The sequence below is a fragment of the Molossus molossus genome, unplaced genomic scaffold, assembly GCF_014108415.1.
Source record: "Molossus molossus isolate mMolMol1 unplaced genomic scaffold, mMolMol1.p scaffold_m16_p_8, whole genome shotgun sequence".
NCBI classification, from domain to species: domain Eukaryota; kingdom Metazoa; phylum Chordata; class Mammalia; order Chiroptera; family Molossidae; genus Molossus; species Molossus molossus.
This window is the reverse complement of record NW_023425402.1, coordinates 84,638,215-84,651,114: the sequence shown is the minus strand read 5'-3', so window position 1 is coordinate 84,651,114 and position 12,900 is coordinate 84,638,215. Positions and strand designations below refer to the sequence as shown.

At 37.8% G+C, this 12,900-nt stretch overlaps 1 protein-coding gene across 1 annotated transcript in view; it reads right to left on the bottom strand.

Moving 5' to 3' along the window:
- ENPP3 (ectonucleotide pyrophosphatase/phosphodiesterase 3) overlaps positions 1–12,900 on the bottom strand; it is a 79,883-nt gene that overhangs the window by 49,402 nt on the left and 17,581 nt on the right. Inside the window, exons 6-7 of the mRNA XM_036248369.1 lie at positions 10,999–11,096; positions 116–195 (exon numbers count right to left, since the gene is read on the bottom strand). Coding sequence (XP_036104262.1) covers positions 116–195; positions 10,999–11,096 — 178 coding nt within the window. The remainder of the gene's footprint in view (positions 1–115; positions 196–10,998; positions 11,097–12,900) is intronic.

Genomic DNA, 12,900 nt, shown 5'->3' with positions numbered 1-12,900 from the left:
GGCTTGTAAAGTGTGTGCCACGGGCTCCTCCTCCCATTTCCTGCCTACGCACGTCTGGTGCTATGATCAGTTGCCTGTCTGTCCTGTCAAGTTTTCCACTGGGCCCAGTACTTACCGTGACTATGGTGTAATGATTTGGGAAGGTCTTGGTGGGGTAGACAGATCTCAGGTATTTTGAATGAATTCCACATGTTTCTGCAACAAAGTATAGTGAGAAATTAAGAAGTTGTTACTTCCTCAGTTTTTGGGATAACTAAAAATCTGAACAGAGAAATAGAAAACTAACTAAAGAGTGGATGGAAGATAGAAAGAAGTTGAAATTCTGACACCTAGAATTCCTCAATTCCAAGGAATGTCCATTTTTAGGAGAAGAGTGGGTTAAGTCGAGGGTCTGTAAAATAATTTTTCTTTAAAGAGCCCGATAATAAATATGTTAGGTTTGCAAGTGCCTATAATCTCTGTTGCAACAGTTCAAACTCTGCTCTTAAGACCCAAAAGCATCCATGGACAATACACAAACAATCATGGCTGTGTTCTAATAAAACTTTATTTATAGTTACTGAAATTTGAATTTCACATAATTTTTTCATGTCACAAAATATTCTCTTCTTTTTCCCTAACCATTTAAAAACGTAAAACAATTCTTAGCATTTAGCAGGTCATACATAACCGGCAGGGTAGGCTGGATTTGGTCCATGGGCCACAGCTTGCTAACCCCTGAGCTAATCATACCCAAAATAATACACAGCCAGTTTCATTTGCTTTTGCTGTTCCCTTCTGTTTGACCCAGGTCATTACATCAGAATTTTTATGTACCATTTGCATCTCAACTAATCCTTCTTATATGTAAAGTATCCAATATAACAAAAGTCAACACAGCTACTAGGTAACTAAAAAGGAATTTGATTTGTATAAATGTATAAGCCCATGTCCTGTAGTAATGTTTACAAAATGAGCTAACTTTGCTGCTCATTACTTTCAGTAGTTTCCATGTAATGAGCAAAGTTTCCTGTAATCTGTTTTCCACAAAGCATGGCATTAATTTTGTTTTCAGTTGTTCTGTTGTTTTCTGTCTGTGCACTCACCTTGCTCAAGGTCAGAACCATTAGAGCATTTTGCCATTTCCTCTGCAGTTGCGAAGGACAACCCTAAATCCTGTCTACTCTGATTCTAAAAGAAAGCTTCACCATTATAGGTTCTATTTAGATTAAAACAAACGGTGAAAACGATTGCTGTTCAGAGAGTAACAAACTTTGCAGCTTGAAATAAGTAATGTTTTCTCCAGTGCGTTTGGAGTTAGTCTCCTTCCTAGTCGCTAGTTCAGTGTTTCCAATATGATCCAGGAATTCCCTCCTTCAGAGCTTTCCTGGGATCCATATCAAGTCTACTAAACAGGACTTTGGCAGGGATGAGGGGCTGGGTGGAAAGTGAAGAAAAGGGAGTTCAAAAAAAAATCTACATTTTTAACAAGGCCCCCAAGTGGTTTTGATGTACTTAAGTTTGAGGCCTGCCCTAGAAATGGACTCATAAGGCATAAGTAAAGATTAAAATACGTTTTCTTTTTAAGTCATTACTGCCAATAAATAAATCTCCTCAATCAAGGAAAGACACATTTAAAATTGTTAAGACATCATATGATAAGAAAAGGAAATAAAATATAATCCACTTATAATTAAAAGAATTTAAGCATGGGAAAAATCGTACAATAACAGAGAGATAAGGTCAGTTTCTATTTTTATTTCCTTGATATATGAATGACACAGTAAAATTCTTTTTTGTGTTGTTGTTGTTGTTGTCAATCCTCACCCGAGGATATTTTTCCATTGATTTTGTTTTTATTTTTGTTTTCTTCATTGATTTTAGTGAGAGAGGAAGTGAGAGGGAGAGAGAGAGAAACATCGATGAGAGAAAACATCAATTGGTTGCCACCTGCATGCCCCCCACTGAGGATTGGACCTACAACCTGGGCATGTGCCCTGACTGGGAATCTAACTGGCTACCTCTTGGTTCATGGGTTGACAGTCAACCACTGAGCCACACCGGCCGGGCTGAAATTTCTTTTTAAATGTAGGTGTGCATTACTATAAACATACTTCTACTGTATGTATACAGTCTCCAGCTGTTTCACCTATTCATCCTTGTAGTCTTCTATTCCTTCTTCTAGTTCATAGTTACTATGGATATATGTTTATTCTATTTATATTTTCAAATTTTGTGTTGGTACTTTTAAAAAATGTTTTTTAAGCAGTAAACTATGCAAACCATTTGCATTTAGTAAATGTTGGGTTTTTTTTAAAGAGTAAATTATACAAACTATTTGTATATAGTAAAAAACAACCAACCAACCAACAACAACAATTTTTTTTCTTGATATTCCTAGTTTTTCTCTGCAAAAGCAACTACTGTCATTGATTTGCTGTGTTCTTTCAGAATTATTCTATTCAGTCAGAATTTAGATCCCTAACATCTGGAAGAAACAATGATAAAAGATCTTGTTTTCTGTGAGCTGTTCTATTATAGCTCTGATTCGAAGGCAGGTGATCCAGAATGGTCGTCTAAGTCTGTACATAGTCAGCAGGTATGTTCTACTTAAGACATCTAAACTAGGGAGGTGTCATGTTTTCACATTATTGGTAGCTTAGTTTGTATTTTATTTAATACTCTGTGTCTTTAGGCATTTAAGAGTTTTACTGTGTGTGCTCTGTCAGTTTGGCCCAGAAGTTACAGCATTGGTCTGTGGACTATAGGGTGGCAGGTTTGATTCCAGGTAAAGGGCACCTACCTGGGTTACAAGTTCTATCTCTGGCCCTAGTCGTGTAGGGAGCAACCAATCGATCTCTCTCTCTCTTTCTCTCTCTCTCTCTCTCTCTCTCTCTTTTCCACTCTATCTAAAAACCAATGGGGCCTAGCCAGCCAGTGTGACTGAGTGGATTGAGCGCGGTCCCATGGACTGAGAGGTTCCGGTTCGATTCCTGGTCAGGACACATGCCTGAGTTGCTAGCTCCAACCCCAGTGCAGGGCATGCAGGAGGCAACCAATTGATATTTCTCTCTCACATCAATGTTTCTATCCCTTTCTCCCTTCCTCTCCTCAAAAAAATCAATAAAAACATATTACAATAAAAATAAAATCGGTCCAGCCAGTGTAGCTCAGTGGTTGAGCATCTACCCAGGCACCAAGAGGTCACTGGTTCAATTCCCTGTCAGGGCACATGCCCAAGTTATGGGCCTGATCCCCAGTGGGGGGCATGCAGGAAGCAGCCAATCGATGTTCTCTCTCATCAATGTTTCTATCTGTCTTTCCCTCTCACTTCCTCTCCAAAATCAATAAAGAATTAAAAAAAAATGTTTTTAAGAAATTTCAAATAACCTAATTTTGCACCTTAAAAAAAATAGAAAAAAACAAACAAACAAAACTGTTAGCATAAGACAAATAAAATAAAGATTATAGCAGAAATAAATAAATTAGATAATCAAAAACAATTAGTTGCTTCAAAAAATGAACAAAATTAAACAAAATCAACACTAAAAACACAACATTAAATACATTTGTTAAAATAAATATAAAATTTGCCCTGGCCGGTTTGGCTCAGCGGTTAGAGCGTCGGCCTGCGGTCCTGAGAGGCCCGGGTTCGGTTCCCGCTAAGGGCACGTACTTCGGTTGCAGTTTGTCCCCGGCCCTGGTCGGTCGTGCGGGTGGCAGCCACTCGATGTGTCCCTTTCACGTCGATGTTTCTCTCTCTCTCTCTCTGTTCCTCTCTCTCCCACTCTACCTGAACAAAAAAATGGGAAAATGTCCTCAGGTGAGGATAAAAAAAAATGAAAAAAAAAATAAAATAAAATAAATAAATAAATAAATATAAAATTTTATGAAATAAAATTTATTTCTTCAATAAAATGAAAGAGGAAACATTGCAATCAATTCCCAGAAATAAAAAGAATTATAAGAGACTACTATGAACAATTATACGCCACAAACTGGATAACCTAGAAGAGAAAAGTAAATTTCTAGAAACAACTGATCAAAACTGAATCATAAAGAAATAAAAATTCTGAACAGATCTATAACTAATAAGGAAATGTAATCAGTAATCAAAAATCTTCCAACAAAAAAAGCACAGAATCAGAGGGTTTTTTCACTGGCAAACTCCACCAAATATTTAAAGAAGAATTAATGCCAATCTTTTTCAAACTCTCTCAAAAAACTGCAGAGAAGGAAACACTTCTAAACTCATTTTATGGAGTCAGCATTACCTTAATACCAAAGCCAGACAAAGACACCACAAGAAAACAAAACTACAGGCCAATATCCCTGATAAACACGGACACTAAAATCTTCAACAAAATGCTAGCACACTAGATTCATCATCACATTAAAAGAATCATATACTGTGACCAGGTGGAATTCATCCCTGGGATGCAAAGATGTTTTAACATAATGAAAATCAATTAATTCAATAAAGCATATTAACACAGTGCAGGATAAAAGTCACATGATATTCTCAATTGACGCAGAAAAAAGTGTTAGATAAAATTCAACACCCTTTCATGACAAAAACTCTCAACAAACTAGGAATAGAGGGAAATTGCCTCAACATAATAAAAGTCATATACAGAAAGCACACAACTAGCACCATAGTGAACAATGAAAAGCTAAGGGCTTTTCCACTAAGATTAGGAACAAGACAAGGATGACCACTCTCACCACTTCATTTGACTACAGTATTGGAAGTCCTAGCCAAAACAATTAGCAAGGAAAAAATGAAGTCATTCAAATCAGAAAGGAAGCAAAATTGTCTCTGCTTGCAGAAGATATAATATTATAAATAGAAAACCCTAAAATGTCCAGACATAGCCCGGCTGGTGTGGCTTACTATGTTGAGCATTGTCCCATGGACTGAGAGGTCTGGGTTCAGATCAGGCACATGCCTGGTTTGCAGGCTTGATTCTCCAGCAGGGGGCATGCAGGAGGCAGCCAATGGATGTTAATGTCTCTCTCACTGATGTTTTTCTCTCTCCCTCTTCTTTCCTCTCTCTAAAAAAAAAAAAAAAAAAAAAAATCAATAAAAACATTAAAAAAAAAAAGAGTCCAGACGTAAAGTTTAGAAATAATAAATGAATTCAGTAAAGTTGTAGGATACAAAAATGAGTTGTATTTCTGTACTTTAAAAACAAACTCTGAAAAGAAAATTAGAACAACAATCCCATTTACAACGGCATCAAAAAGAATAAAATACTTAGAAATAAACTTAACTAGCCCTGGTCGATTTGGCTCAGCAGCTAGAGCATCGGCCCTCAGACCAAAGGATCACAGGTTGGATTCCCAGTCAAGGGCACGTACCTGGGTTTCAGGTTTGATCCCAGGCCCTAGTAGAGGGTGTGCAGGAGGCAACCTGCCACGTCCTCTTCCAACCATATCATCTGACAAAGTCCGGATATGGAGAGGAAAGCTTCAAGGAATGCATCTTCTAGGAAGAGGATGTAGCATGGGGGTGGGAGTAATCGGTATGACGGGAATTATAATATTGGGAATTGTTATTTTACTATATCACTAACCTGGGAATAGCAAACAAGATATCTGAAATCATGCTTCTTCAGTTAAATTCTGACGAAACTTCAGCTTCCCCTGAAACAGTTACCACTGCGTGTCCAGACTGTTTTAATAAGTCCCTAATAAGCAATTCATGGATGAATTGCAACAGGTAGAACTAATGGAGGCACCCTATACTCCTGTGCCTCCTCCCCAGACAGAAAGAGTATTTCAAGAGAATAAAAGAAAATTGTATCGACCCCTACCCACTACTCAAGGGTTTCCTTATACAGCTTATTGGCTAAAAGGAAAACTATGGTATCCACCTAGAGGGGCTAGAAGTATGCAGAGGATTCCTGACCCTCCCTTGCCCTTTACAGGAGAATATAACGAAGATGGAATAAGAATAGTTAACAAAGACGGACTACATGTTCCTTATGCAAACTTGCCTTCATGGAACGATGGGCACGCCAAGGTCCCCCTTGGTGCTTACGCACAAAGGAACAAAAGAAATCTCAATCATTGCAATTGAATAGGTTTTATAAGAAATGCTGTTCTGAGTTAGTTAGGGAGGTAAATCAAAAACTAGCTGATCTAAAAACTCAGAACTAGATTTTAAATAAAGGTCAACTATTAATCTCAGACAAAGGGCCTGTAGAAAACTGTCTCACCTTACAGGTTACTCTACTGCCTTCTTTGATAGTATCTATAAACACAAAGATGTTATAAATTAATTCTGACAGAAATGAAACTAACATCCTGGTATTATGGAATGAAATTCCCTGCTTCTTTAACCTCAAATGTTAAACTCATGCCAAAAGAGAAAGTATATAAGCACACAGAAACTTGCAATAAATCGCAACAGTGTCACACTTCCTCTGAGTCGTATAGTCATCTGTCTCCCAGCGCCGACGCCTTACCACCTTCGGGACCCCCTGGATCTGCTGCAGCTGGACTGCAGCAGCAACCAATCGATGTGTCTCTCTCACCCCTCCCTCTCCCTCCCGCCCTCCCACTCTATCAATGGAAAAATACCCTCGAGTGAGGGTTACTAAAAAGAAACAGACTTACTTAACTAAAGAAGTGAAAACTATAAAACTTTGGTAACAGAAATTAAAGAAGATAAACAAATGCAAAGACAGCCATGTTTGTGTATTGCAAGAATTAATATTCTATACATGTCCATACTACCCACAGAGATCTACAGATTCAATGAAATATGTATCAAATGCCCCATAGCATTTTTTACAGAAATAGAAGAAAATTCTAAAATTCCTGTGGAACAACAAAATTGCAATCTTTAGAAAGAATAACAAAGTCTAAAGCATCACAATTCCTGATTTCAAAATGCATTATGAAGGTACAGTGATTAAAACACTAATGTGATGATGATGGCATAAAAACAGACATATAGACCAATGGAACAGAATAGAGAACCCAGAAATAAATCCACACATATATGGGCAACTCATCTTCAACAAGAATCCCAAGAATACCCAATGGGAAAGGTTAGTCTCTTCAACAAATGGTGTCTGGAAAACTGGGGATCCAGATGTAAAGAATGAAATTGGACCCTTACCATACCATAAACAAAAATCAACTCAAAATAACTAGAGATTCAAATATTAGACCTAAAACTATAAAATTTCTAATAGAAAACATAATGGGAAAGCTTCATGATATTGGTCTTAGTAATGATTTCATGGATGTGACACCAAAGGAAAAGAAACAAAAGCAAAAATAGACTAGTAGGACTATATCAAACTGAAAAGCTTCTGCACAGCAAAGGAAATCATTAACAGAGTAAAAAGGCAACCTATAGAATGGGAGGAAGCATTTCAAAACCACATGTTTGATAAAGGATTAGTTTCTAAACTATATAATGACTCCTAAAGCTCAATAGAAAAAAACAAAACACAAATAACCCAATTTAAAAATGGGCTAAGACTTGAATGAATATTTTTCAAAGACATACAAATGGCCTACAGGTATCAGAAAAGATGATCAATGTCACTAAACATCAGGGAAATACAAATCAGTACCACAATGCAATATCATCTCACACTTGTTAGGATGGCTATTCTAAAAATAAAAATAAAAATAAAAAGGTGAGTGTTTTTTGGATAAATGTGGAGAATTTTGGTGAGGATGTGAAAAAATTGCAAAATAGTACAGTCACTGTGGAAAAAAATTGTAGTTTCTTCTAATAATTAAAAGTACAGTTACTATGTGATCCATAAATTCTACTTTGGGGTATTTATCCAAAATAATTGAGATCAGAATCTCAAAAAAAATTGACGCTACCATGTTCAATGCAGCACTATTCATAATAGCTAAGATATGGAAACACCCTAAATGTTTATCAACAGAGAAATGGATTATAAAATAAACAAACAAAAACTGGGTTTTTTAAGAAGTGATATAGATATACAATGGAACTTTATTCAGCTTTTAAAAAAGAAGAAAATTCTATAATATGCAACCACTATATAAAACTTGAGGACATTTAAATAAAATAAGCCTATCACAGAAAGACAAATACTCCATGGTACTGTATGTATGATGTATCTATAAGAGTCAAACTCTTAAAAGCAAAGAATAGAATGATGATTGGCAAGGGTTATAGGGAAAAGCAAATGGAGAATTGCTAATCAGTAAGTATAAAATTTTGGTTACACGAGATGAATAAATTATAGAGATCTACTGTACAACATCATGTCTATGCACAACAATACTGCATTAGATACTTAAAATCTGTTGGGAGACTGGGTCTCATATTAAGTGTTCTTACCACAATAAAACTTTAAAAGAAGAAGAGAAGGCAGACAGCAAATAGCATCTGTGGTGGAAAATTTAAGTGTTCTACTGTTCACGAACGTAAACCTTGCTAATATTAATCTTCAAAACTCTGCATATGTTACCTGCTAGACCTACTTGTTACTCCTAGTCTTGTTCTATCCCTGGTTTCCTACCTAACTTTCTAGGAAGTCTAATTTCCAGGTCAAGCCAAATCCCTTCTATCTCACCTGGCATTTTCTGATCTTGGGCCTGGCCTTTTGTTTCTACTCACACTGAGACAAGACAATGACCTCACCTCCTCACTAAAGTTGAATCCCAAGAGTCCCCTGGGTAGTCAGTGATATGACTCACTGAGCTGTGGTATTAGTTCATGTTCAGTTTCCACAGCCACTGTAGCCCAACCCAACCCAGGCAGCTTAATGGGACATTAGAAATGGGTTCTAGATTTCCTTAAAGTGATACCTACTGTCACGTACCTGACCTCAAGCCTACCATTCCGGGAAGGTCCTAATCCTAACTCTTAAGTCATATCTGCTCTTAATTGGGCCTCCTAGAAACTAATAGCCCATGTTGCATTAGTTGACCTAGTTAGTAATGTCTTCACACAAGATGTTGTCTGGTTGACTTAAAAAATATTATAAATGTTAGGGGAAAGCTCTCAATGGCCCAATATTTCATTAGCATTATTTCCAATCTCAATGGCATGAGAACATAAAATAATTCTACTTCAAGGGGGCTCTCAGTTCAACCTGGATAGTTAAATTTCTTTTTGGACACAGAATTTGATATCTATATTATCAAAGGAAATTCAGATAAGGAAATAGAAACTGAGAGGACTAATTAATTTTTCAGGCCACAGTAACTCAGCAACATGTGACTAGTCCTGAATTTTGAGCCAGTTCTGCTGGAGTACAAAACTCTTTTTTTTTTTCTTTATCCTCACCCAAGGAAATTTTTCCACATTTATCTTCAGATAGAGTAGGAGGAAGGGAGAGAAGGAAAGAGAGAGACATCAATTTGAGAGACAGAGAGAGAGAGACATCAACTGGTTGCCTCCTGCACAACCCCAATCAGGGCTGGGGACAAACTGCAACCGAGGTATGTGCCTTTGACTGGAATCAAGCCTGTGATTCATTGGTTCACGGTCTGATGCTCTAACTGTTGAGCAGACCAGCCAGGATGAGTATAAACTCTTAATTTCCTTGCTAAAGATTTGGCTGAGAGCCCTGGCAGGTTTGGCTCAGCGATTAGAGCGTCGGCCTGCGGTCCAGAGAGACCGGGGTTCGGTTCCCACTAAGGGTTCGTATCTCGGTTGCAGTTTGTCCCCGGCCCTGGTTGGTCATGTGGGTGGCAGTGGGTGGCAGCCACTCGACATGTCCCTTGCACGTCAATATTTCTCTCTCTCTCTCTTCCTCTCTCTCCCTCCCACTCTACCTGAGCAAAAAAATGCAAAAATGTCCTCGAGTGAGGATAAATAAATAAATAAAAGATTTGGCTGAGAGAGAGAAGCTAAAGAGATGAAACACCTTGCATTGTAGTGGAAATAGTTTGTCTGTCTACAATCATGAAATTTTACAACTGGAATTATCAGTAAAAATCATTAGATCTAATTTTCTTATTTTACAAATGAGGAAACGGAGGCGCAGAAAGAGCACTGCCTTACTCGGGGTCAAACAGCAACTTTTTAATTTGGAGAATAATAAAAACAGGGAACCAGTAAAATTGTCATAAAATTTGAGAACCTTGGAGGTTAAAAAAAGAAAAAAAAAAGGTGGGGGCTGATAGAAGGTGGAAGAAAGACAGGAATTGGGGGCAATGAGAGTATAGACCCTGGAGCCAACCCTCTGATACTCCTTGACTCTGTGTTCTTGGTATTCGGTTTCTCTTTACTATTACCTTTATAAAATTGTAGGAAGGCTAAGTGTCCTAACACAGAAGTATATTATCATAATCAAGATAAAGATTATTACAGCGATAAGTTAAAATCATCCATTGTACGTACATATTCTCACTGTATTCCTTTCAGGTAGGAAGTGACGATCGTACAGATAAAGAGATGACAGCCCCAACAGGTGAGACAAACTTGCTCATGATCTCACAGCTAGTAAATGGTAGAGTCAGATCCTGGGTATTTTGATTCTAAAACCAGACACAGATACTGGACTATTTACCTACTAAAGTATTGGCATGGGCCGGCTCTGTCCAGTCTACTCAGGCTTCTTTGTTTTTGCTTTTGGTTTTTTTTGGTATGTGCCCCTAGCGGGAACTGAACCCGGGCCTCTCTGGTCTGCCCGCCAATGCTCCAACCGCTGAGCCAAACCGGCCAGGGCTACTTAGGCTTCTTTAGGATCCTGTCCTTGCTGGCCAGATCCACCTTGCTAGGACCCAGAACCCAGGTCTGACAAATGCCAGTTTTGAGACAATATACATGAGCAGATTTCCATAGAGCAGAAAATATATTCAAATACAAAACAAATACAAATAAACGAACAGATGAACATGCTACAAAAACACCGGAAGGAGGAGCCAACAAGGATGAAAATAGATATCATGTAGCAAAGTCATCAGGATCCTGAGAGGACCTAGGCTAATACAAACCACTGATGTTGAGGGTCAGAAAGGGAGGTACACCACCTAGAGATTGCATGCCTCTGGTTATAGAAGACTTACTCATTTTATTAATATTAGGCATTAGCGTACTCCATGTCTGTAAATATTCAGCTCTAAATCCATCCATTGAAAACAAAATAACTGGTGGCAGGTCAAACCTAAAAATAGAAAACAAAAAATTAGTTCATTATTTTGATTGTTAAAAAAAGGTACTTTTCTGTATTACTTACAATTCTCTAAATTAAAAAATTCTTGGAATAAAAACACTTATAAGTCAAGTTTTCCTTACTATTTTTAAAAATAGTAATTTCCCTTAATAATCAGTACTTCCAGTATTTTAGTAATCTGATAAAATGGAAGATATCTTTTAAAAACAAGTATTACATAAATTATCTGGGCCTTTCTCCTTTGAGATCTACTACCCTTTGATTTCTAGAGTTTAAATTAGTATGGCTAACTTTATTTCCATTTACTCCTTGGCATAGGCTAATTATGACCCTGGTATACCATGCGTGAAATTTCTCTAGCCCTGAAAAGTTATGACAAGGCAGTGTGCTATGGAGCAAAGGGAAAGGTTTGGGCTTCAGAAAGACATAAAGTTCAATTCTCAGCTTCATTCTTTACTATTTATTTAACTCTAAGCAGTTTCTTAACTTCTCAAAATTTGATCCTAACCCACTCACCCAATATTTTGGCATCATTATAACATAGCACATTAGTACACTGTGTCATTTCAAATATATTTAGTATTGTACACGGATAGATATACATGGAGCTAATTAAAGAAAGAAAGAAATTGCAGTGTCCACCCTCCTCCAAGGAGGAGCACTCCATGCTCAGCACTGAAATGCCCAAGGGGCTTTTTTGTTCGTTCATTTGTTTCTTTTATCAGTGAGGGGTTGGAGAACAAGTGCTTCCCATCTTTTCTCCATTCTAGAGATGGTTAAGTAGATAAAATAAGTACATTGGAGGGAAAAAAACGATAATTTCAATTCCTTTCAATGTGCTTGAGTAAAGCTAGGAAAAAACAGCAGCATCCTCTCTACCGTCACATGTAAGAGAAACCGCGAGGACAGCCTGAAGGACAAGTCCGTTTGCCTCCCCAGATTATGAATTTATTGTAGAATAATTCATTTACACTGAGAACAAAGGGAGGAAGGAATTACAGTTCTCAACTACGGAATGAAATTGTCTTCTCTTTTTGGGCGAGAGGGAATGAAACTGATAAATAAACGGAGTGGCCAAGGGCTACAGTTGAGTTCAGGGTGGGGAAGGAGAACGTGGGAAAAGGGCAGTTTTATTTTTTACTCCCTAAGCGGAGAAGCCAGCAGTCTCAAGATAAAATTACCAGATGTCTCTCATGAAGTCTGGGAAGACCACAACAAGGTAAAAAGGACCTTGAGAATTCATCTGAACCAAGATATTTGGCAGAGGAATTTTGAAATGTATAGACAGGGGGGTATATAACTCCTCGAGCCCCAGCCAGGCACTGGCTGTTTTGGGTTAGCAGGAAAAGCCCATCTGCACTCCAAACCGGATGAAATAGATCCCATTGGCTTGCTTCTTAAATAAATTGGCTTTATCGTAATGCAATCAATGTCACTTGTTTGAATTTGTTCCAATGAGCGTGACAAGAATCGAGGTAGGGGCAGCCCGCTCCCTCTGACTCAGTGGGTTGTCTGATAACACCTCTAAGTTGTGTGTGCGAGGGGCCTCTGACGATAGGACCAATGTTGAAACTGAGAAAAATATGCTGTGCAAAGGCGCATGGGAGAGACTGACAAATGCAATAACATTTTTATAAGTCTCAGAAATATTGGGTTAAGATAAAAACATACATACACAAAAATAAATCAGATAAAAATGGGGAGTGGGGTGGGTAGATGTGAAAGAGTATAGGTGTAGGGGGAATAAATGGTGATGAAAAACATTTAAAAAAACACAAGAGGTCATATGCTATAA